General features: G+C 39.0%; 1 protein-coding gene across 5 annotated transcripts in view; it reads right to left on the reverse strand.

Moving 5' to 3' along the window:
• Positions 1-16,496: 16,496 nt before the first annotated feature.
• gjc1 (gap junction protein gamma 1) overlaps positions 16,497-25,971 on the reverse strand; it is a 45,438-nt gene continuing 35,963 nt past the window's right edge. For 3 of the 5 annotated variants that reach the window (XM_082529067.1, XM_082529068.1, XM_082529071.1), the window contains one exon: positions 16,497-19,633. In XM_082529067.1, coding sequence (XP_082385193.1) covers positions 18,122-19,579 — 1,458 coding nt within the window. In that variant the 5' untranslated portion in view covers positions 19,580-19,633 and the 3' untranslated portion in view covers positions 16,497-18,121. Of the gene's footprint in view, positions 19,634-25,157; positions 25,245-25,796; positions 25,897-25,971 lie in introns of those variants that run through there. The other 2 variants (XM_082529069.1, XM_082529070.1) reach the window with 2 other exon arrangements.

The raw sequence follows: 25,971 nt of genomic DNA on the forward strand, positions 1-25,971 counted from the left end.
GCTCTCACTATGCGTTGGAGGGTTCTATGACAGGACGCATTGCAGGCTCCAAACCACACAGTGATGCAGCTCGACAGGATGCTCTCGATGGTGCCTCTGTAGAAAGTGTACATGATGGGGGCTGGTGCTCCTGCTCTTCTTAGTTTGCGGAGAAAGAAGAGACACTGCTGTGATTTCTTGGCCAGTGCTGTGGTGTTGTACGTCCAGGAGAGATCCTCTGTGATGTGCACACCCAAGAACTTGGTGCTGCTCACTCTCTCCACAGACGCTCCGTCAATGGTCAGAGGAGCATGTTGGGTGTGCATTCTCCTGAAGTCCACGACAATCTCCTTCGTCTTCTCCACATTCAGAGAGAGATTGTTGTCAGCACACCACGTGGCCAGGCGTCTCACCTCACTTCTGTAGTCGGTCTCATCCCTGTTGCTAATGAGACCCACCACCGTTGTGTCGTCCGCAAACTTGATGAAGAGGTTGGAGCTGTATGATGGAGTGCAGTCATGGGTCAGCAGAGTGAAGAGGAGGGGGCTCAGCACACATCCCTGCGGGGCCCCCGTGTTTAGAATGATGGTGCTGGATGTATTACTGCCGACCCGTACTGCTTGAGGTCTTCCGGTGAGGAAATCCAACAGCCAGTTGCACAGTGAGGTGTTGAGCCCCAGCTGGACCAGTTTTTGAGTGAGCTGTTGGGGGATTATAGTGTTGAATGCTGAACTGAAATCTATGAACAGCATTCGAACATATGAGTCTTTTTTGTCCAGGTGTGTGAGTGCCAAGTGGAGTGCAGTGGAGATGGCATCATCGGTTGAGCGGTTTGGCCGATACGCAAACTGGAAGGGATCCAGGGAGGGGGGCAGGACAGTCTTGATGTGTTGCATGACTAGTCGTTCGAAGCACTTCATCAGGATGGGAGTAAGTGCAACAGGACGGTAGTCATTAAAGCAGGAGGGAGATGACTTTTTTGGAACCGGAATGATTGTGGTGGCTTTAAAACATGTGGGGACGACAGCCTGGATGAGTGATATGTTGAAGATGTCTGTGAAGACATCAGTGAGTTCCACTGCACAGTCTCTCAGTACACGACCAGGAATGTTGTCAGGACCCGGAGCTTTACGTGCATTGATCCTGCTGAGGGATCTCCTCACGCTGTCCGGGGACAGAGTCATCACCTGGTCACCAGGAGGGGGTGGGGTCTTCTGTGCAGTGGTGCTGTTTTGGACTTCAAAGCGAGCAAAGAAAGTGTTCAGCTCGTTCAGCAGGGGGATAGTGCTATCACAGGTCTGTGGTGGGGGCTTGTAATCTGTGATGGTCTGAATGCCCCGCCACAGGCTCCGTGAGTCTCTGCTGTCTTTGAAGTGATGAGATATTTTCCTGGAGTACTGTCTCTTAGCCTCTCTGATGCCACGGGAAAGGTTGGCCCTAGCTGTCCTCAGGCTTGCCTCGTCTCCATCTCTGAAGGCAACATTCCGAGCTTTCAGCAGCCTGTAGACCTCTCCTGTCATCCATGGTTTTTGATTGGCCCGGACAGTTATGGTTTTCGTGACTGTTACATCCTCAATACACTTGTTGATGTAGGCAGTAACAGTCTCTGCGTACTCCTGGAGGTCAGTGGTGTTGTTATAGGTGGCAGCCTGCTTAAACATGTTCCAGTCTGTGGTGTTGAAGCAGTCCTGTAAAGCCTCTGAAGACCCTTCTGGCCACACTTTTATCCGCTTACGAACCGGTTTGGTGACTTTAACGAGCGGTCTGTAAGCAGGCATTAGCATGACATAAATGTTATGATGTAGTCAATACCAAGTATTCAATTTGTCTAAACACATGTCTTGAGGTGAGAGAATTCACATATTTTAATGTGAATGTTCAGATCAAAAGAAAAGCCATCATGCCATCACATCATAAAATTTCAGGGTATTCAGATTAATAAACAAAATGTTATATAGAACCAACTAACATTTTGTTTATTAATTTGAATACCCTGAAATTTTATGATTTCGTTGAATATAAAATGGCACAGATAATGTATAAAGCACAAAATAACTTTCTTTGGAGCAGTACTCAGAAGCTGTTTAAAGTCAGAGAGAGTCAATATGACATAAGGGGAACAGGTTTCTTTAAAAAAAAAAATACAAGATAAGGACAAACATAAAGCATAGATGTGTTTCTGTTAGAGGAGTTAATAATGGAGTGGAATAATTATGACAGTGATTTAAAAAGGTGTAGTTCGTTTTCCTTGTTTAAAAACATGTTTAAAACTAGAGTATTAGAAAAATATATATAAATCAAAACTGAAAAGATCAATAATAATAATACTCAAACTCTTGGTTGTTTTGCTTTGATGTAGTTACATATATAAGGTGGAAAGGTTTTTGTTTTTGTTTTTTTTGTTTTTTTGTTTTTTTGTTTGTTTTTAGCTTTGCTTTGTTTATTCTTTGCTTCGAGCCCTACGTACAGGAGCTGCATGCTAAAAGCAGATGATCCAGTGTGGCAACCCCTAAAGCAAGCAGCCAAGGGAAGATGTTGGCAAATCTATATATGTTGTTTATTAATGTTACAACCCCCCCCCCCCCCCCCCCCCCCAACACTGTGAACTACTTTTAAATTACTCTAATTGTAAATCATCAATCATAGTGACTGTGTCTGATACAAACTGTACTATGTACTTTTATAACACAAACAAAATGCTGACAATTGTGGAGTCAGCATATGTCCCAGCAGTGACCATCAACAGCCTTTTGATTGCTATCACTCAGAAAATGGACTTTATTAAACTGTGATAAATATGACATTGTCTCTAACAATCACTGACTACTATCTCCTTACAGTAGGTGTGGATATTTGTCTTGACATACTGGCAGTGCACTCTAAAAACTATTGTTTAAGCTCAACAAAAAAAATTAACGCAACAGTTTCCATTACTCTTTTTGAGTTACGATAACTTATGTTGAAATTAGATTGAACCAACAAACTATATTGAGTTAGGGGAATTAACTTTTCCTCCATAATCAAAGGTGATTTTAATTACCATTTATGTAATATTTGGTATCTTAAAAACATATTTTTAAGTTGTTTACTCGTAAAAATTTTCTTCCTCCAATTACTTTTTCCACATTATTTAAAAATGATTTTTAAGTGTTATGTAATTAATTACAGCAATTACAAAAACTATTTTTTAAAGTTCATTATTTAAAATATTAAGTTGCTGATTTTCATCATTATTATCATCATTTTAGCTTTCTCTTATTTTTTTATTGTAATAGCTTTTAAGAAAGGAATTCATTCAACATTTTTTTTTTATCAAAAAACTTTATTTTTTAACTGTAGGCATTTCAACACTTTGTATTTAAAAAGTGAAAATAAACCAGAAATTTAGATTTATACCATCTCAGCCAAGTTATAGTATATGCCTTTATGTATTTAACACCACAGAAACAAATGTGTTCAATTGGTAAAAAAAAAAAAATCTACTTAGAAAACATTTTGTTACAGTAATACTTCCATGCAACTGTTCAGTAAATGTTAACTTTCAATGCCTACCAAACTTTACAAGATCTTGCATCTTTCTATTACACAATGCAGCAAACACCTTTAAGATCAATGTTACACATACAGGATTCAAAACAGTTAACAATTTTTGAAAAAGAGTCAACATCTTTAACATAATGATGGTTCCATCAAGGTCAAGGAACAGCTTCTGAACAACTTCAAAAGTATATTTCAGATCCTTGCATTAGCTCAGATTGAGAGCATATATTATGCCCATGAGCAAAACACAGCACCTTGGGAAATTCTGGCCCTCCATGATTTTTGTTTCCTCCACCACAATGGTTGCAGTCTTATGGTTAGATCCAGGGGTGTACCGGTCACTGATGATGGCAGTTTTCATCACCCGCCTTTCAAGGTTGGCCTTAAGTTCTTCGGCGTTAACTTAAGGCCAACCTTAAGTTAAGGAATTAATAGGTTAGTGAATTATAGATTAGACTTTTATACTTACTGAAACTTAATGAATTCAGATGATCAATGGAACACACACACACACACACACACACACACACACACACACACACACACACACACACACACACACACAATGCTGAATTACTTATACCGAACTCCATGAAAAGGATCTCTTCCTTCTCTCCAAGGAAAGTGATAAGGCAGCAGATGGCTACTTCTCTGCGTGTTTCAATTGTATTGTGCTATTTAAGAAAAAATAAAGTATGAGTATAAAATACATGGCTGACTGCCAACAAAGTGCATTTCAAAGCTACCCAAAGTCTAAATAGTTGTCCTACCTCAAGAAGCATGTCCTTGATCTGCCTGATTCTCACTCCCTTAGCTCCTCCCCTTGATAAAATGACATCCATCAGTTTTGGGGTGCAATGGTCAAGTGTAGCTATTCAAGGCTTACAGTGGTTATTCTCTTGAACTCCTCCTTTATCTGTAGACCACAGAAAGAGAAGAATTAAACCTTGCAGACTATTAGCTATACTGCATTAATGAATGCTCTAATACATTATTTAAAGAGGATAGATGTGATCTAAGGCTACCCCAGATGGAAAAAAGAAGCCTCTAGGTTATCCCTCTGACAAAACTATTCACAGTTTAAAGGCTTCTAATTTTGGTAAAAAGAAAAACAAAATCAGCCTATGATCGAAATTAGATTGCACTGTGTAGCAAAACTTTAACCATGCTTTTCCCAGCCACAGTTGCACTCTCTAGCTGAAGACTTTTGTCAAATGAAACTTTATAAGTCTTATCCTCTGCTGTGCTAAAGTTTAGAATGGCTAGCATTAGCTACATGTGGTAGTGCAAAGTATTTCCTTATCTGTATGAGCATCACATCATACACAAATCCACTACAGGTGACTAGCACAAATGTTTTGCTTTGGTAGAACTGTTATTTGTAAATGAAATGTTACTTACCTTGATGTGTCTTTTACAAAAGCTTGCACCATGCAACGCAACATGTGTGAATTTGCCCGGGCTAGTTAAGTCAGTAGGGGAGGGAATTTGAAATCAGAAGTTACAGTGGAAAAAAATAAGTTATGTATTAAATTTCTTTAAGTAATTACAACTTGAATTTTATTTTGAACCCACTAACATTGGGATTTAATTTCAAATTACATATAAAATTAATTCAATGTAATGTAAAATTATGATATTATTTTATGCCATGTTATACCCCTAATTAAAGATTGTGAATTATTATGTAGTTTTAGTTTGCATTATTCTCCTGAATTAGAAGAAGCTGATAACTATTGCATTAGTTAAACTGATTTGCATTACATTAAATTGCTGACTTGTTGTGAATGAATGATATTGTTTTATGATGCATTATATTGCTGAGTTATAAGAAATACTGTTCGCAGAAGGTTATTGTCTAATTTGTCTGAGTAGAAGAGAACAGAGTGTGCTGGAGTTTTCTGCCCCATTTCAGCAGGAGCAGATAAACAGGGAGCCAAGGTCGTAGCTTAGGCGCTGTGTGAGAGAGAGCATGTGAATGTTTAGGCTTTTTATGATAAGGTGGAGGCACCAGAGGTTATAAAAGTTTGAGCAATGCTCCACCATTTTGAGATTTTGAGGCTGTCTGCATCAGTGTCCATCTCCCACGTGTGTGATCATTAAATCATCGTTTGACTCAACCCGGCCGGACCAGTGTTGTTATTGTGGTTTTTTCTCTTGTCTCCATCCCCAATATTTTGAACCTTAACAGCTTGGGGGCTCGTCCGGGATGGTGATGGTGGAGCTCACTGATGAATCAGGTGAGCTGGATTCATGGCTGATTCAAAACTAAGATCCCCCTGCTGTGGTCAGTAAGGGGAGAAAAGGGGGAAATAAAATCAAGAATTAAAGAGGCATTTATAAACGTTTAGGTGTCAAGTGAAACGGGACAAAAGGGGGTGTTATACTGTTATTTTCAATGTCAGCATTATTATTGTATGAGAATCATGCAACAAGCATTGCATCGATGATCATTTATTGAAGTTTTTGACCTTATACTAACATCTATGTTCCTGTGATTGTTATAACCTCTGATGAATCTTCTATTTACAGGTGTTAGGATAATGATATAATTTTTCATTGCAAGTGTAACCATGATCATTTTTATACATATTGCAACTTGTTGCTCATTGTAGAGTTGTGCTCAAGTTAATAAGGGTTAAAAGCTACAGTCAGCGCGAATGTCTGACTGATCTATTGAGGGGAAAGGCTTCGAGCATGGAGGGCCGCACGCGCTTACAAAACACTGATATCATGTTATTCTTTGTGATCTTTTCTTCAATTATGTCTTTAAGGTTAGTTTAAATAGTGGCAGTTAATTAAACGAGATTTATTAAAATATTAAATACCTGAGTCAGAACGTTACACGCGGATCACCTTAAGAGTCTGGGAAACTTTGTAGCTGCCTAACTTTTTTTTGAATGTTCTAGCTCCGTTGATTTGACACATTGGAATGTGTCAAAAAAGGGGGGGAAGGTTGAGCTTTAACATCAAACCAGGATTATTTGAACATTTTATAACTTCATTTGTGTCTTTAATAATTTAGGAATGGTAAAGCTTAAGCTAATAGCGGTCCGAGAAGACGGACCTTTTAGAGAATCAGTGAAAAAGCATAAACTATCACTTTCATGTTTAATCATTACTCATTGAAATGAACTGAATAGCGTTTAGAAGATTTGTTAATTTTTTGTCTTTTGTTAAAAAGAGGGGTTTCAATAATCTTCAGACACACCTTGCAAATGTGCTTATAACGAGTTGGCACTCGGCCTTTTGAAGGTCAGAAGCTTCGTTCGGCGTGACTGTCCGGACTGATAAAGTGTAAGAAATGCCTTGAGTGCGGAGGGCTAAATGCAAACACTGCTTACACACACATAAGATATGATTAGAATAAGTCCCTGGGACATTCTGAATGTTTTAGACCAATTCTGAATCACTAGAAGGTCAGTAGATAATAACATTAGATTATTAGGGTTAGGAAGAGAGGTGTTTTGGTTTTCTGTCTCTTACAGAGCAAGGAACAGACACCAGACGAGGTCACAGAGATGCGAGGACCCTCCGTAGCAGAGTCAGTCACAGTGACTGCCGAGACATCAACTGGGTCCAAGGGTCATGGCGTTTGGGCTCCAGCTAGTCACCACAAAAGGATGGATCCCATAAACACAGCAATAACCATGAAGGGGTTGGCGGAAATCCGGGAACACCAGACCAACGAAGTTCGAGAGGCTTTTGGGCAAAAAGGGGACACCTTCCTGTTCCTTTTTCTGGAGAATACACAGATCGTTGTTTGAAATCGGAGCAGAATAATCCCCTGATCTGTGTTACAACTGAAGGGTTGTCTAACCCCTAAGGCGGAAGAATTAAGAGCAGAGGATCACCCAACTGGACGACACTGGTAGCTGCAGCAATAAAATAAAGGTTATGAGCTCTTCGGACAGAGGTTCTAGTCTACGTCTGAATGGTATAAGGGAACACCAAATAAAGCAGTGGGAGACAAGGACATTGTCATCTGGACCTGCTACTGTTGGAATCCTAGTTTTTCTTGCACCTGACTTGCGTAAACACAGAGGTCATCTTACATATGGTTTGCCCCTCAGGGGGACAAAGGACCTCAGGAGTGAGAAGAGATGAACCCGGCCACACTGGGCTACAGGGTGTTTGTGAGGTCATTATTCTAATGACCTCATCAGGGGGAATTGTAAAATTATGATATTATTTTATGCCATGTTATACCCCTAATTAAAGATTGTGAATTATTATGTAGTTTTAGTTTGCATTATTCTCCTGAATTAGAAGAAGCTGATAACTATTGCATTAGTTAAACTGATTTGCATTACATTAAATTGCTGACTTGTTGTGAATGAATGATATTGTTTTATGATGCATTATATTGCTGAGTTATAAGAAATACTGTTCGCAGAAGGTTATTGTCTAATTTGTCTGAGTAGAAGAGAACAGAGTGTGCTGGAGTTTTCTGCCCCATTTCAGCAGGAGCAGATAAACAGGGAGCCAAGGTCGTAGCTTAGGCGCTGTGTGAGAGAGAGCATGTGAATGTTTAGGCTTTTTATGATAAGGTGGAGGCACCAGAGGTTATAAAAGTTTGAGCAATGCTCCACCATTTTGAGATTTTGAGGCTGTCTGCATCAGTGTCCATCTCCCACGTGTGTGATCATTAAATCATCGTTTGACTCAACCCGGCCGGACCAGTGTTGTTATTGTGGTTTTTTCTCTTGTCTCCATCCCCAATATTTTGAACCTTAACAGTAATTACCAACATTATTAATTCAACACAACCCAAAAAAATAAAGTTTGCAACTTAGAAGGTCTATCTTACTCAATAAATTTGAATTTTTATGTTGCAGCCATGGATTTAATCAAGTGGTGGTAAAAGGCCTGATGAATTACTTTTTAGAGTCAGTATGTTTGTCGATCTGACTATCTTATTGTAGTCAAACCATCATTCCAGTAATCAAGATTAGTGAGTTTATGAACCCTCATTTCCTCATTCATACTTATCACTCCATGTGGACTGTAAAGCAGCTGTCACACTGTCTGCCAGCTTCCCTGCACTGGAAACACTTACTGTAAGTTACTGTTGTAATCACAATAAACAAAACAAAAACACAACATCCATGTAAAGTTTGATGATTACTGATCACTTATTTGTTGTGTTTTAACTGTTCACACTAATGGAAAGATGTCTCTGATGGTTGGGGTTTGGAGATGATGTGAATATTTGAGTGAAGTTAAGGTTGAAATGATTTTAAAACGGAATTAAATTAAATTCAAACATACTTTTTAAATGCAGCCTGCACAGAGCGTGGTCGTGTTCTGAACATTTCATGTTGAAATTAGTTCACAGATTGAGATTCAGTTTTAAATTATGTCAAACAACATTTTAAGTTTCTGAAATTCTGATTCTGAACCTCAACATATTTTCCACTGAAAACCTAAATCAGTCTCAGTGGCTCTACTCAGAACGTGTGATACCTGCAGGTATCACAGGTATGACAATGGACCATCAAATGATGTATGGGCCGACTTGCACTGCAAGATGTATCCAGAACGGATAAGGATCATGGATCCAGATTTAGATCGTTACATCCCATCAGTCCGTTAAAATTTTACAGAATAATTACTGAAAAAAATAAACGTTTCAAACTGCATTGTATCTGTTTTCCCATATTTTTATCTTGATTTTCTGTCACCTTCATTTTGTACAGTTTGTCATGTTACAGCTGAATAATTCGATTTGAAAATCAAATGTATCACAAATCTTTATGCTGTCTATGATGATAATGTATATGATGAGGTAATTAAAATTAATTCTTCCCTCATCAGGGTCCACACATATTCATATTCTTGGTCAACTAGATTAAAATGGAGGCTTTGCTCCATGATGAATCCTGGTATTGGAGCTCCATTGACCACTCATATAAGGCACAAGGTAAACTCAGCATTAATTGTCAATATTGATTCAACTTTAGCTAACACATAGAATACAAACCTTTTAAAAAAGACTTACTGCTATGTACTCTGTGCAATAAAAGAGAATAACCTTGCATGTGGGACTTGTACATGTTTTCTGCACCCACTAAAATTGCAGTTAATTCTTATCCATTATCATGCTTTGCCTCTCTCTTGTATGAACTTGACATGCATGCAGAAGTTCATGCATGTCAGGTTGGTGGTTTGACCCTTGGCTCCTCCAGTCTGCATGTCAAGTATCCTTGGGCAAGATACTAACCCCAAGTTGCTCTCCGATGCATCCACTGGAGTATGAATGTGTGTGAATGAAGTTAGAAAAGCACTCAGTATAGAAAAAGTGCTTGAGAGAATGGGTGTGATTGGGTGAATGTGGCTATATAAGAATCAGTCCATTTACCATATTTAAAGGCAAGAAGTCGCTTGTAACCATAGCCAGAAATGATTAAGCTAATATGTATTTATATGTAAAAGTTTTAATGATGTCTCTTTAAAAGCTTTCCCATGATTTCATAAAATATCTACCTCTACTGGTACTGCAGATTACTGAAAGCATCAAATGGGCATGACTCTGACTAACCACTACTATGATGACAGGCAAGTTAATAAGTATTTCCATAAAATGCCAGCTGAATTTGACCAGATGTTGCAGATGCACAATCAAGGCGTGCTCAGGCTTCACTTGGGTGATTGTAAAACAGGTGACAACTAGTTCTTGGGGACAGACGAGAGAACAGAAGCAATACCATTTCTGTGGCCTTGGGAGGAACAAATTCAAATGTCCAAATGTTTCCACCTGAGACTTGGCACAGTGCGGACAGACAAGTACTGTTTTCCTGGAAGGGGCAGTGGCCTGGATTTAATTATTTATGTTGGTGAGGAAATATTTTTGGTAATATAATGTAAAAATTACAAAACTTGGTCATTCTTGGTGTGTTAAATAAAAAAAAAAATTGAATGTTTTTGAATGTGAGTGTGTGTATATGTTTTTTAATGAAAAGCACAATATGGGAGGGAAAATTACATTCAGGCTAATAAATATCACGCAAAGCATGTAAGAAGGCTGTGGTGGGATTCTCTTGTCTAAACTGACAGAAAAAGTATTATGATTTGATGATTTAGAGTCGTGAAGCCATTAACAGACTGAAAACCTGCTGAGATTTGAGATTAGAATGTGATTTAATGTAATTTCCTAAACGGTCTGTCATTGAACTGTGGATGGAAGTCAGAGTACCTGGGCGAGAATCCACAGGGGCAGAGCAAGAACATGCAAACTTCAGATGAAAAGGCCCCAATTACCAGTGAACTCAAAAACAGAACCTTCTTGTTGTGAGGTGACTGTTTGCTGCAACAATGTGCCACTACATTTTAACCTCATACAACTAATCTGTTATTTGCAGTCAACGTGGTGGCACGATGGTTAGCACTGTTGCCTCACAGCAAGAAGGTTGCAGAGGCTTTCTGTGTTAGCCCTGTGTCACATTGGCGACCTGTCCAGGGTTTGCCCCGGCTCATATGTAGCTGTGATAAGCTCCTGGCCTCTGCTGCTCTGATAAGGATAAGTGGAAGATAATGGATGGATGAACTTTAAAAAAAATAGCTCTACTGGGAGAACCAGCACAGATTATCAGATATGAAGGAATTTCTGATGTATTGGCACAAACACTTTCCTCCTATTAATGTCAGAAAGCCTTCCGAGAAGACAGAGTAAAGGTAAATTGTTTATGTCTTAGCCATGGGTACATCATAAAGAACAGTCAGAGGATAACTTGCACATTTAACTATATCTTGTAATGAAACATTCCATGGAGGAGACAACCTCATGGAGGCTTTTCCTTCTGCATGATTACCTTGACATTCAGAAGAGAAGAATCTTTAAATTGCCCATCACCAAATCAAGCCGGACAAACAAATAGCAGTTAAAATCCATTGCAAAATATTTAGATTTCCCTCAGAGGTTACACCTCAGCATATATCACGTCCTGCTTTTTACATCCTGAAACAGCATTTTTAAAACCACTGGGGTGGAGGTCTTTTATCTTAAGGAGCCCCAGACTCCCCCATGCACTGTTTCAGTCATGTTCCCGAGGCGAGTGGGGGAGATGTTGAGATCCAGCTTGAAGGACCAAGCTGTCAGAATAAAAATGAACAAAAATGAGCAACAGTCAAGAACTGTGGTGTTAATTCTTGGTAGGGAGCAAAAACACAAGTATGTTGTACAGACTCAGCTCAGAGGCCAAATGTGACATGATGTTTGGATGCAAACTATAATGTGATAAATAGAATCACTATAGACTGGTATCATTTTCTAAATTCTGCCAATACAAACAAAGGCAATGGAAATTTTTAAGCAAAAGAAAAGACATTTATATGCAGTTGGTTCAGTTTGTCAGGATGGCCGATGGTATCTTGATGTGGGTTCATTTGCACTGACACGCACGGCTAAAAAAAATGCAGTCCATAACCACTGTAACCAGAAATACCACACTGTTTGCACTTCCAAGCAAGCAAGATGTATTTTAATTTAGCAATAGAAACGTGTGTTTTTGGCAGGACAGCAACATCTTTTCCAAGTGAGCAGATTATTTATTTTATTTCACTGTTTTATATACTTTTAACTCAAACCATTAATCATTACTTGTGTCCACAACCTTTGAAATGATCACAGACACACAGTGCTTTACTTCAAAAGTTAGAAATGGACCATAAATTAACTTTTTTCATTTAAAAAAAGAATTAAAAGACTTTTAAGAATGTATTAAGTTATTTAACCATTTTATTTAACATTTACTGTCGGGTAAAACAAGCATACATTAAATCAAGTGGTTAAATTATTATTTAAGTTATTGTTGTTTCCAATTTTCCAAATTTTAACTTGAAATTATTTTTACATACTTCATTATAAAAACATACACCTGCTCAAAAACACAGCACTTTGACCGTGGGATTGGCAGTGCTGTTTGAGCATAGTTACTCTGTCAGCTTAAAGATGACTTGAATGTTATCTTGATCCTTTGCATCAGAAACTTGAAGTAAAAAAATACAAAAACATTTAAATAACATCAAATATTAAACCCTCACTCATATTTAAGTGAGTGCACAGTTATTTCCTTCATCTCCAAACCGCTTGCTACATCCTATTGTTCCTGAGTTACAGATCATGCCTTTTCCCATAGCACCCAAAACTGGACAGCAAATTTAGCAAATTCTCCACTGTATATATAATGTACAGTATTTCACTTTTAAATCTCTCATATACTGTAATGACCCACCTGCTTTGGTCACTTCTGACGTATGACTTTTGTCTATGTTATCTATAGATAGATAGCTATATCCCCCAGGTAGGTAATAAAGGAAACATGAATCATTTCTTTTTATAGGTTTCATCGTGAGGTGCTGTGCAGCTTTCCAGATTTTAATTTTGATTAGTGATGTGTAATTATAATCATATAAACAGTACAGCCCCTTTGTTCACTTCAGAAGTACCTTTCAACAAAGTGCTGGAAACATTCCTCAAATATTGTGTTCAATATTGATGTGATGGAGATTCATCAACTGCACATCCATGATGTAAATGTTTTATTCCACCATATCCAAAAGCTTATCTGATTGAGATCTGGTGACTGTGGAGGCCATTGCGTATAGTGAGTTGTGGCATGTTGAGATTATTTGAGCTTTTTGTACATGTTTTCTTATTCTGCTGGGAGAAGATGGGTACATTGTGTTCTTAATTTATTATTAGAATTAATATTTGATCATATTTTTGTCCAGTTGTGATATTGATGGCCTATATTTTACTGCACATTCTTCTTCCCTTCTTGTAAATGAAGCACACATTCAAACATGTGGTTGTGAATTCATAGACTTTGTAAAACAAATTCCAAAAGTAGGCTACTAGGGCAGCCCCATGCCCGCTTAGAGAAACTGTGTAAAATTTCTTTAAAATGACATACAAATAGGGTCAGTGCATCTAGCCAATTAGGGGCTCTAATGTTTGTTTCTTTATAGACAAAATAGCCCGCTGCCACAAGTTCCTATCCCAGACATTGCTCGTGGGATTCCAGTCATAGTAGCAGTGACCTTGTTTGAACACCCAGCTGCAGCACTCCACTTGTTCCCCCAGGCTACTCTCTCCAGGGACCCTTTTTATATCAGCAAATAACAAAAATGCACTGTCTACTTTCCATTTTTTGTTGTGTATTCTCTAGACTCTGAACTTGATGAAAAAAGAGAGTGAGGATATATTCATTTTTATATAAAAGCTTTTTGAGTCAGGGGCTATTTGGAGGAAACACTAGGCCTCAAAGACTCACATGTTCTCTCCTCACAAACTCACCAAGTGAACGACAAACCAAAGCGACAAACAAAATGTCAGGGGTGACACAAACTGAAATGACATCTCTTCAATCTCGTCGGTTGTTCCTGCCGGTGATATCAACTTGTGTGACTGTAATTCTCCTGATAGGATGGTGGGGGCCTCCTGCTTTTCACCAATCAAAATCAAACACAAATCTTGTGTTGACAACAGGAAGAGGACAACACTCAGTGTGTCAGGACAGGGAAACCATTTTACTGGCTGTGAACCCAAAACAAAAGATGCAGAGACTTTATGTAATGTATCTTTTGATTTATTTTTTTATAGTAAAATAGGCCCTTTCACATGCAAATCAAATGCATTCGCTGAAGAATATGAAAAAAGGGACACAACAATGGCACTCAAAGAAATATATATTTTACAAAAAGGCATAGAAAAACACTCAAATGAGAATCTGAGTTTTTCAGCACATTTTCTTTCATTTGTCACAACCTACACAATTAACTAGAGGAAACATCTAAGGGAACAACACAGCTGTTTTTGTGAACAATCACAAAACATTTAATCCGAAACAGCCATTTAAAAAAAAATATTTTTTTAAATGTGTGAACATTGCTCCTCCCCCAGATGCTGACAAGACCAGTTATGGTTTTCCAGAAAAGTTCCCACATACCTCTTTCTTCTTCTTTGATAATTCAACTGAGACCAAAATCTTCCAACTGTGACGAGAGTCTTTCAGCCTTAAAGTTTCTTGAAAATCACAAGGTGTGTTTATGTTTCCTGGAATTTCTATTGTCTTTAACTGCAAAATCTTTCTCTCACTACATTATGTCATAAAATGTTTGAGTATAAATACCCGCACCTCATCATTTTGCCAGTACTGCCAATCCAGCCACTGTCATTCAAGTTAATTTAGTTTGCTGAAACTTTTTAACCCTCAAGTGACCAAGTGGGATTATTTATGATCCCAGATTTATACTGATATATATCGTTAATCATTTTAATTGTTAAAATGCTTCATACTGCTACTATTTTTCATTAACATGAATTGGCACAGTGATGTGACAAGATATAATAGGAGGTTTTTTAAAGCAATCTATATGTATTTGGATTATGTATATATATATATATATATATATATATATATATATATATATATATATATATACATAAAGTAGATTGATTTTTATCAATCTTCAGTAATCTTCAATATATATATATATATATATATATATATATATATATATATATATATATATATATATATATATATATATATAAAGTAGATTGATTTTTATCAATCTTCAGTGATATAAAAAATAATGGAAGACCATAATTATTTAATTTAACATATAATAGAATATCTATCACAGATATAGAAACAGTATGAGGAATATAATGTAGTTATTTAAGCGGCTTGGTAGCTCAGGGGTTAAAAAGTCAGATACAATTATTGACCTCACTATGCTTATTTGTGCAAAAATTGTGATAAGTAGCTTCTGAAGTACTTGTACAAACATAATCTTTTATGTAAGAATTCTACACAGACATGCAGCGAGAGCTGGAGGATTAAACACTTTTGTATTGAGAATTTTTTCTATTGTCTTGTAAATCCACTGCCACAAAGCTAAAACACATATTCACACTATTGTGTATCAGATAGGGCATCTTAGTTTATCTTAACTTTTTTTTTCTTGTATTTTTCTAAGAAAAAAAGCCCTTGTTATAAGATTTTGGAGATGTTTGGTTAATAGTGGATGTTACTGTAGATAACAAGGACAGAATACATAGGGGCATAAACTCCATTTGTGAACACTTTCTGTTTTAGTATTCTATTTTTTTTCTCCAGTCACTCAGCACAGAATAGAAAACAGGTCATGCCAAACACACAAATGTGCCACAGGGTAGTTCTTTTGACCTGGATAGCTGGCCAAATTTCTCAGTTTCTCAACAATACAACTTGGAGATGTTTTGAATATATAAACACAAGCTGGCAGTCATCAAGATCTAAGCAGATGGGGTCGCTGAGTACCCTCGTGGCACTCTAACAGAATGGCCTTTACTCGCTCTCATTCACTCCTGAAGATGTCATTTATTTAACAGGATGTCGCCCTCTTGTGGTCCCTGCTGGATCTTATTGCCTTCTCTCAAAAAAACAGCAGCAGTGGAGAAACTTTGCTTACTGGAGAAGAATGTAATGAGGGTTGATATGCCTTGTAGGGAAAAGACTGACAGGGACCGGCAAATTCTCAGTAAATCACCTATGGCTCTTTGGGATTAGGGTCGCTTCAGACAAGCCAATCACTGCTTTGGGTAAGGCTGGTTGGATTGCTTCGGGTGACTTATGTCTGTCTAATGATGGCTGGGCTTGATGAATAGACATGTGGAGCCCAGTGGTGAACAATCCAAAAAGGTTTTTCAAGCACTCTGCTGCACTGTATTCCATATTTAGAAAGCTATGTGTTCAGCCACTGCTTCACGAGTGATGCTTTGTTTAACTCATTTAATGTTTACTGAGAGAATTGTAGACTTTTAACATGAAATGTATTAAATCAGCTTTATTTACTTTCTTTTTTAATTGTTTTTCCTCCTGCCTTCATACAGCTTGTTTGGGAAGCTACTGTGGAGCTCGAATTATTTGAATTACTTGGCACTTGGATTCAATGACCCACAACGGTGTTCAGCAGATCTCAGACCAGTGTTGAAAAAGGAGTGACACTGTTTATTAAAATACAGCCCAGAGGTTTTTTTTTACATACATTAAATACTGATACGGCAACATACAAGGAAAAGACTGTTTTTTCTTTACTTCTTTAAGTCACTGTAGTTAACATATTATAAAAATATACTATGTCCTATTTAACATTTTCTTTACAATTAGAAGGCAATTTAAATCACAATAAACATAAATATTCATACAGCTAATTCATTTTCAAAAGATCTTGTTTTTTGTTTATTTATTTTACAAAACAAAACAAAACTTTAATTGAAAAACAGAGTGTTTTCATATAAAACACTGTCTGGAACATAAAATTTGACTCCATTTTGAAGTTTTATCATTTTAAATCCCATATGAAAAAATGCAAGACATACTGTTGTACAAAAAAAGAAGGAAAAAAAAAGAAAAATGACTTTTACAAAAGGGTTGGTCTCACATAGGCATATTTCCACAAGTGGAGTAGCATGGCCACAGTATTCCAAAGCTACAAACAACCAGGCTTCGTGGCAGCCTAGCATAAAATCTTGGCACTGACAACTTGCATCACACAGACAGTGTTTGGTCTCACTGTGTTATAGTAATGGCTTTAAACCTTTTCCATTACAATGTTGTAATATTGCAGCCTTGTGCATCTAACACTGGACTTGTAGCACTGGGAAGACATAAGTGACACAAGTATTGTCAATAGAAAAGGAACATTACAGCTGGTTAAGGTGTTGCTGGATGCAGGTAGCATTGGCAACTGGTATCTTCTCCTCAGTATCAAGCCCCATTGAAGACACCACCAGGGGGCAGCCAAACACAAGGCAGATAGAGGAACGATGGTACTGAGCCATGAAAAGCCATAAGGAGAAAATGAGATATTTAAGAATAAACTATAAAATCTGGATTGCTTCTGCACCTTATTATTTATTTTTTCACAGATAATTTCAGATGTAGACTGGATAAAAATCCACCAGCTGTACTCATAGGTTTCTGTAGCAGCTGGTGTACTACTGTTATCAAAAAATACACAACAAACATTTACAAACACACGGTCAAATGCAAAGTCACAGCAATATAACATTATTAATGAAGCAGACATGGAACATGAGTGACAGGACACAACCTTCAGGAAGCTGATCTTCTCACTGCACTATAAAGCCAATCCTTTGGGCGGCACCATGGAATCATGCATCATTTTATTGCATTTACATTGTGATCATCGAAATTTGGAATCAGTCTAATTTTGCAAGAGAACACATTATGATCCTGGGATTCTCCTGAAAGGGTGAACGGGAAGAAAACAGAGGTCAATAATCTGCTTTGGGACTTGAGAAGAACGACACATGTAAACGACAGACTGTAGCCTAACATAGTTTGTGTTGGTGTGATGTTTCAAGTTAAACAGTGATTACCCAGACAAAACAATTTGTCAGCTGCAATATCACATGTTTTTTTCTCTCTTTTTTTTTCTTTACACACCATTATACGCAAACACGCATCTTCTCCAGCTTGCAGGATTCTGTAAGGCATAATGGTGTTTAAATATCCAAGTAACATTGCAACAGCTCATCATCCAGTCTCCAATATTTACATGTTTTCAATACGGGTCACTGTTTCTGGGGTTAAATCCATACAGAGGGCTTGCCCTCTCCTGATTTGCTGCTGCTACTGTTGCTGCTGCTTCCACCTCCACTGCTCCCGCCTTTCCCATGCTTAAATCTATGCTTGCGCTCTTTCTGAGGCTGGGGTTGTGGCTGAGGTTGGGCCTGGATAATGTTACTTTGGGGCTTGTCATCCTGGTTGTCCCCAAGCTGCTCCTCTGCCCGGTGCTGCTGACTGTAGGCCTGGATAGCTGCCTCCAGTTGCTCATGAGCCTGCTGGATCATGTCTTTGTTCAGGGCTACACGGGCCTCTCCTCCAGTGGGGAAATTGTCCTCATTGCTGCCAAACTGCTGCTGCTCCTCCTGGGCAATGTTAGCCCTGTTCTGTTTGCATGCCATCTTAGCGTTGCTAAGATCTGTGTAGGGCATCTGTTCTGGCTTCACAACAATGTTGTAACCAGGTGGAGCTGACGGGGTGTTCCACGAGAAGGGGTAGCCAACATAATCGGCAGCACCATCTCCTCCTACGCCTCCCTCAGAACCTGCCTCAGGACCTGCTGCCCCTACTGAGCCCTCCACACCCCCACTGGTACCCAACAGGCCCAGCTGGTACTCATCCTCCTGAGGTGGGCAGCGGCGACGGCGAAGAATGTCACAAATGGAACCAATGCCCAAATGGAGCATTTCCCAAACATTGAGTGTGAGGCAAAGGACAGTGACACCATACATGATGCGCAGGAAAATGGTCTTCTCTGTAGGCCTCGACACAAAGCAATCAACACTGTGTGGACAAGGTTTCCCTGAGCACACAAATATGGGCATCACACGGAAACCATACAGCAAATACTGGCCTGTAAGGAAACCAGCCTCCAACACCGTACGAGTCACCAGCTGCAAAACATAGACCCGCATTAGCCCTTCATCTCGGATTCGCTTACGCCCATCATGTCGGATTTTGGGTCTGGGTGTGGGCTGCAGTGGGTCCCGTGGCCTTTTTGGGGGCTCGATCTCCGGCACCTCATAGATCATTGGATCATCCTCCTGGTCTTCCTCTGTCTCCTCAATGCCTCGGTGCTGTCTTGCTCCAAAGCACATTTTCCTAGGTTTTCTGTGCGTGTAGCCCCCTCCTCCTGTCCTAACAGCAACAGATCCAGCTCCTCCTTTGGCTTCATCTAATCGTGCAATTCTGTTGACAGCATAGCCCATGTACATGAGAGAAGGCATTGCCACCAAGATAATCTGGAAGACCCAAAAGCGGACGTGAGACAGAGGGGCGAAGGCATCATAGCAGACATTCTCACAGCCTGGCTGGCCTGAGTTGCAAACAAACTTGCTCTGTTCGTCGTAGTAGATGGACTCTCCCCCAACGGCAGTAAGAACAATGCGGAAGACGATGAGCACGGTGAGCCACAGCTTCCCCACGAAGGTGGAGTGGTTGTGGATCTCCTCCAGCAGCCGCGTGAGGAAGCTCCAGCTCATGGTGTCGCTGGACAGTGGGGCAGACAGTGTCCCTCTCTCACCTGTTCACAGACTCTGGAGAAAGTAAAGAAAGAGAAAAAGTGTCAAGACAAGAGTGAAACAAGGAAGGTACAGTGAGCTGACAGTAAATGCCTCCACATGAGTATCACCAACATTTCAAAACACGATCAAAGCATTTAGTCACTTTTGTCCAAATATTAATAAGACTTTAATTCATGCAGAAATAGCATTAGCCCTGCAAGTTTAGCAGCAAGATGGTTAAGGGTGTGACATAATAATTGCCTTAATTAAAATGAATGTTCCCCTCTGATCTCACGGAGTCACTAAGTTCTTAATTTGATCTGTTGCTCTATACATTTCAAATGCAAGCCCACTGATTTTAGCTCAGTGCCACAGTGAGGTTGCTGTCAACTTTGGGCTTTTTAGAGAATTAGCAGACCAAACAGGGTGGAAAGAGGATCTCAGTATTAAAAAAAATACCATCAAACAGCACTGAGAAGGAGCTGAAATAATCCAAATAGGGAATTTGCTATCACCAAATACACACACACTTTATTTAACAGCCTATCTCTTTCAGAAGAAATAAATCCTCTTAGTGAGCCTTCTTCTGTATGAGGTGCAGTTTTCAGGATTGTATTAACTGGAATTGAACTCTACTCTGCTGCATGTGTGCATGTGCAGTTCAGGGATAGAGACATGTTGCCTATGTAGGTTAGGTCTGGGCTCCAGGCTGTCCATCCTCACCAGCAGAACCAGCAGGTGGCCAGGCACAAGCCACTGGAGCGGGATTTCAGACAGCAGACCCACATTATCTCAGGCAGTGGAGCTGAACCCAAACACTGCTGTCCCTGAGGGTGGCTTTGGGGGATGAGTGTGGCACCTCCACAGAACTTTCCCCCTTATGAAGCCACAGTAGCGCATGGCTTATTGTCAGCTTGACTGAGAGGAAAATCCAGGCATGAATACGAGCTTAGTTTGGGCTTTAAAGGGCTTCCAGGGACGATATCCTTACCAAGCAGGTTGAGAGCTTAGTTCAAATGAGCTACATTAAGAGAGAAAATGTAGCTATAGCAGAGACGCATGAGCTCCCAGCCCTCTGCTTTGTGTCTCCAGTAGGAGTCAAGAGGGCGGGAATGTTTGGAAGAAGGCTTGTGATAAAACATGTCATAAGTATTGATCATTCTGACCATATAAGGGCATGCCTGAGACACAGGAGGTAAATGTCAGGAATCCTCTGTGTGAGTACGCTCCGGTGTGCGTATTACCAACACGTGAGTGCACAACAGCTCCTTCTGAGAGTGTTTTTGCAGTTAGAGTAAGCATTGAAGTCCTTGAAAGAGCGCCAACTCTAAGAGTATGTGAGCAACAAATATGAGTAAGCAGCACATGGCCGGAGCGGAGCAAGAGGTTGCCATAAGCACAAAGAGTCATAACAGTGTCCTTTCATCGTGGAGCTCTGTCTGACTGTTCCTGCATTACATCACAGCATTTCTTTACATAATTCTTCTGCACAGTTGTCCTTTAGCTAATAATATCCAGTTCCACAGACAAAAAAGCAACCACAGAGGTGAAAGTTTGAATAAATAAGGCTATTCTATCTATCTTACTCTATCTTTTCTCTCTGTCTACTTTCTTTACTTTTCTACTTCTTATTTTATGGTACTGGTATTTTCACATCGGACCTTTTGCTATATTTTTTACCTTTTCTGCTGTGACCTCTTCACCTAACAGGTACTGCTGATTTGGGGTGTTATTCACACAGTAATTTTTGATATGCGGTCACTTTACAGCTCCTGGGAGTAATATGCATTATGGTCCAGCACTACTTTGACTTGTTTAGTCATGGAGCTGATTTATTTTGAATTTTACAGATCCCAGACACTTGAACTGCAAGCTTGCTTTATTTATTATTTAATTTACTGGCTTGTATTTGCAAATCTTTTTTTCCCCGATATCTGATATAAGCTCTATTTGGTCTATTCTAATCATGTGGTTAAAGAAATTTAGCGAATGAAGCCCAAAACTGCACTTCCTCAATTGGCTCTAAAACAGAGTTAACTCCTACTGACTCAGGTGGTGAAATACCCAAATTCCAGAGCAGAGGTGAGTACATCTATATCAGAGCACAGACTGATATATAAAACAATTTTGGTTTCTGCAGCTGTTTTTCTACTTCGCTATGTTATTCATCTGTTAAAAATTGTGTTACTGGTTAAGCATTATAGCTGATAAAGCAATACTGCACCCTTTTATCCAAACATACTGATAATATAGTTAACCCACCATAGTTTTCAATTATAGATACAAAAAAAGATTAAAAAAATGTTCTGTAGGTTTGTAAAACATGCATGACAACCCTTTTATGCATTTAGCTTAAGGCTTAGGTTAAAACAATCATTGAAAATCCACAAGTAATAGAGGAACTTCACTATGTCCTTTGATGGGCCCTTGTTCACCCGTGTTAAGTCCTTAGGTAATTTTTGCACCAGGAATTGAAAAGCTTCACCCTGACCAGGAGAGATGCTCTGATCCAGGCACATAGCTGCCTGTTTTTAATCCTCCTGCTACCTTAGTTGCATATAACCTGGCATTTTGCTTTCTCATCCAATTTACGTCTTCAGGAGCTAGTGGGGCAGTTAGGGGTAAGAAGCTGACTCTGTGCATTAAGTTACCGAGGTGAGTCAGCCTCCCGAATAGCACCGTGCAGACACAACAGGCAGACTTTCTGTCAAAAATTTTGATATGAAGAATGAACAGCAAATTGGTGGAAATCATGTCACACAAGAAAACGTCAAAAAGCACAGCAGACTCTAGTTCAAAAGTTAAAAATGGTAAGAGTCACAAGGAAATCCCCTCCAGTGTAAACACAGCAATTTTCAACTAATGAGCTTTGAAAGTGAATCACAGTCAGGATCAATGGCTCCACAGCCATCTGCGAAAAGGTCATGGCTGTGTAATCACAGGTCAACAAACACAGATATATCAGTCTCTCTTTGATATATCGGAGCCACGCTGAAGTACAAGGTCAGAAGTTAACACGATCACTTCTCGGGGGTTGAAAACTCCACATCACAGCCCTTACGTACTGAATCAAACAGACAGTTACAGTGAGCGTCACCGCAGGGATCCCCTCAGTCACTAACTCTTCTCCTGCAGGATCCACAGAGACTCATATCCAGATATAGTATGTAGACCAACAGACAAGCAGACACACTTACAAGTTCAAAGGCCCCCTCAGTTTCCTGCCTGTGACTTGGCACACACTAACTTGGAGTATTTTTGGAGCAAGTTGTGCATTTAAATATTGAACGCTGTACTTAAATTACATATATATCATGTTTTGCATAGGTTTATTTTATACTTTATGTAATACCCTGACAAGAAGGACTGAATGTCTAACGGTTTTTTGCTACGTTTCAGGGCAGTTTGAATAATAAATGTACTGTAAAACAGAGAAAAGAAAAACCTCTAATGATCGCATGTAAAGCTAATAGATTTATTAGCGTTTGGTTGAACTTTAATCAAGTGAAGCACACTAATGCGTATATTTATACATTTGTTTCTGTTTGTATAAATGCATGACTCTATTACTGGTCACCATATTTAGAAATGCATATTGCGATTGCATTGATTTTTTTGGGAACATTTTCCATAATTAACATATTGCACTTTACTCCGACTGTACTCATTCACAGACCAGCAAACCTGTACAATTACAGTAGTGGTCATTGATCAGTCAGTCCACAGCCATTAAAGTACAGACTGTTTTCCCACAGGGAATTAATTTTCTTAGTCTGCTAATCATCAATTAGATCTCTCTTAGTGTTTTTAAAGTGATTGTAAAGAAAAAAAATATCACTGTCAGCGTTTTATTCAGTCGACGCTGATTTGGCTCCTGATCCTGCTGATCTGCTGTTGGACTGCTGCCTTTAAAACACTCCTCATTTGAACTTTTACTGCCTTCTGGGACCTATCTGTAGATGTTAGTGGCAGACAAAGTTTCTCTTTCTTTTCAGTATCTAACCAGAAGCGTTATCACATTGACAATCACAGCATGTTAATGTAAAAGGTTAAATAATTTCAACCTGTATTATATTTTGTTTTTGCAGCAGTTTTAGGTCAGCAACGTGTTGTGAAAACAATGCTACCTAAACTTTATGTCTGCTTCCCTTTTTGTCCTCTGTATTTTATTTATATTTTATTTATATTACTTGTCTTCAACAATGCCCCGTGTCAAGGTTTTGTTGCATTTAGTACTTACTAAATCCAACAAGACAAGTACAATACTAGTACTTAGTACTTATAGAGTTGAGCTGATGGGTTATCTTCTTTCACCAAATAAAAATCACATCTACAAAGTCATATAGTGAAAATAAACATTCAGCAATTATTGCTAAAGCAGAATATCGTGGCTGACAGGCAGGCAAACCAGCAAGAGAAAAAGAACTATTCCACTGGGAGAAGAGTTAATTGCACTGCTTGCTTGTCATAAAGTCACATTTTCAATTTTTATATTAACAGGAATTTAATCAGCGGAGTTCCAGTGCTTGAGTTCCAAGCTGCCCGTGCTCTAAATGCTGTAGTGTGTTCAGAAATTTAATATGCTGTCCTTGGAAAGCTTAATCACAAAAAAGACATATTTCTTTCCAAAGAATGAACACTGCAGCTAATAATTAATTTGCGTTGCAATGGGAATTCAGGCACAGTGAAGTCAGTTGTGTATGTGTTGTAGCCTGTCATTAGTCTTTTCTGCTATTGCATTTTATATCATACCAAGAGAGTGACATGTCTTATTCCACAATTCACCATAAATGCTGATTGTTCTGTTAACATTAAAAAGGAAGCCTCAGAGTTATCAGAGGAAAAACCAAGAGCATCTTCTAGAGTCAGAACTCCTCTGCCTGTCCTTGTGTGGGGGTCAGCACCGTAGTGCCCTCTCCCTCTGTTCTGCCAGTGGCATCTTCAGGCTTCACCGTTGCCCTTCACAGTCCCAACTTGTCCTACGCAGACGGCACAGATCAAACTAATCTGCTCACGCAGTAGCTGGCCAGACATCTGTCCATGATAACCCCCTGGATCGTCATATTTGGGTTTAATCATGGCTGTTTTGTAGCAATAAGACCCGAACATAAAACCACCAAATTTAAGTCACAACAAGGTCATTAGCTTCTGCTTCTGCTTTGTGAATCTGCAGTTTGACTAAAAGATAACAACTATATCATGATATAATAATTACAATAAATCTTAATGTCTACAGCTTCAGTAGAGGACTGACAGCTGGCAAATGTGTGGATTAAGTAGAAAAGGGATTTTCTGTACTGTGTTTCAAATCATCCAAAAATCCAGCATAGCTAAAAAGGAAATTCTTACCAACATTTTCTGACTATCTTCTGTTTTTCCTGAGCAGTAACTCTGTTTAAAAAATTCTCTCAAGTGATTAAAATCATGCACATCAAGAGTGACTTAGCATTAGGTTCAATGACAAATGGTTTTGAACACTATAATTAACATCTATTTTCAGATTCTATGGTTCATGTTTCTACACAGACACACACATACAAACAGACATCAAACTTACTTGCAGAGTGATCAATGTGGGCAGCCATGAAACACAAATAAACTATGACTTCCAAAGAGTTAAGTAGGCACTGCACCCCGATTTGGGCCTCTGGTTCATAAAATGTGCAGCAGAAAAGATAAAGGAATTCAAATCAATCTCAGTAGTGAGAGATAAAAACAGAAACTGCTGACAGTTTTTTTAAAAAAGAAAAATGGTCATGGACCCCGGCCTATAAGGAGATCTCAAAATGAGGAGCTCGTTGCTTAAATTAAGTCCTTTTCATTTTACATATAAGAGGCGGGTTTTCAAGAAGCATGCCTCTCTGCGTTTGTGGCAAAAAAAAGAAAAAATCCCTCATTAATAGTTTCCGAAGGGAAGGAACACAACGGAAAACTAGTTCCATATGTTACAGGAAGAATCTCTGAGGCAGGAGCAGCCTCTCCACGTGCATCTGTGCCTTACGCTGTTAGAAATAGTAATGTAAGTTCTCCAGAAGATTACAAACAAGTTCAGGAAGTCATTCATCTGCTGTCTCGTTTTGGAAATACTGGATCTTTGGTCAGGCAACCTGACATCGTTTCAGATTAAAAAAATACTTGGAAATTTTATAAAAAACAACACAAGGAGCAAAGTAAAGTGATGAAGCAGCATACTCACTCTACTCCTTCTCTCCCGGATGCCAGGTACTGTGTCCTTTGTCTCTCAACATGAGGCCCGCTCATCTCTATCTCCTCGTCTCACTTATAGTCTCCTTTACAGGCTCTTAACCTCGCCTGACATCAAACAAACCTAACCTAAAATCAAAAGCGGCATTTCGACAACAAAAACCTCA

This window comes from Aulonocara stuartgranti, assembly GCF_965226115.1.
Source record: "Aulonocara stuartgranti genome assembly, chromosome: 4".
NCBI lineage: Eukaryota > Metazoa > Chordata > Actinopteri > Cichliformes > Cichlidae > Aulonocara > Aulonocara stuartgranti.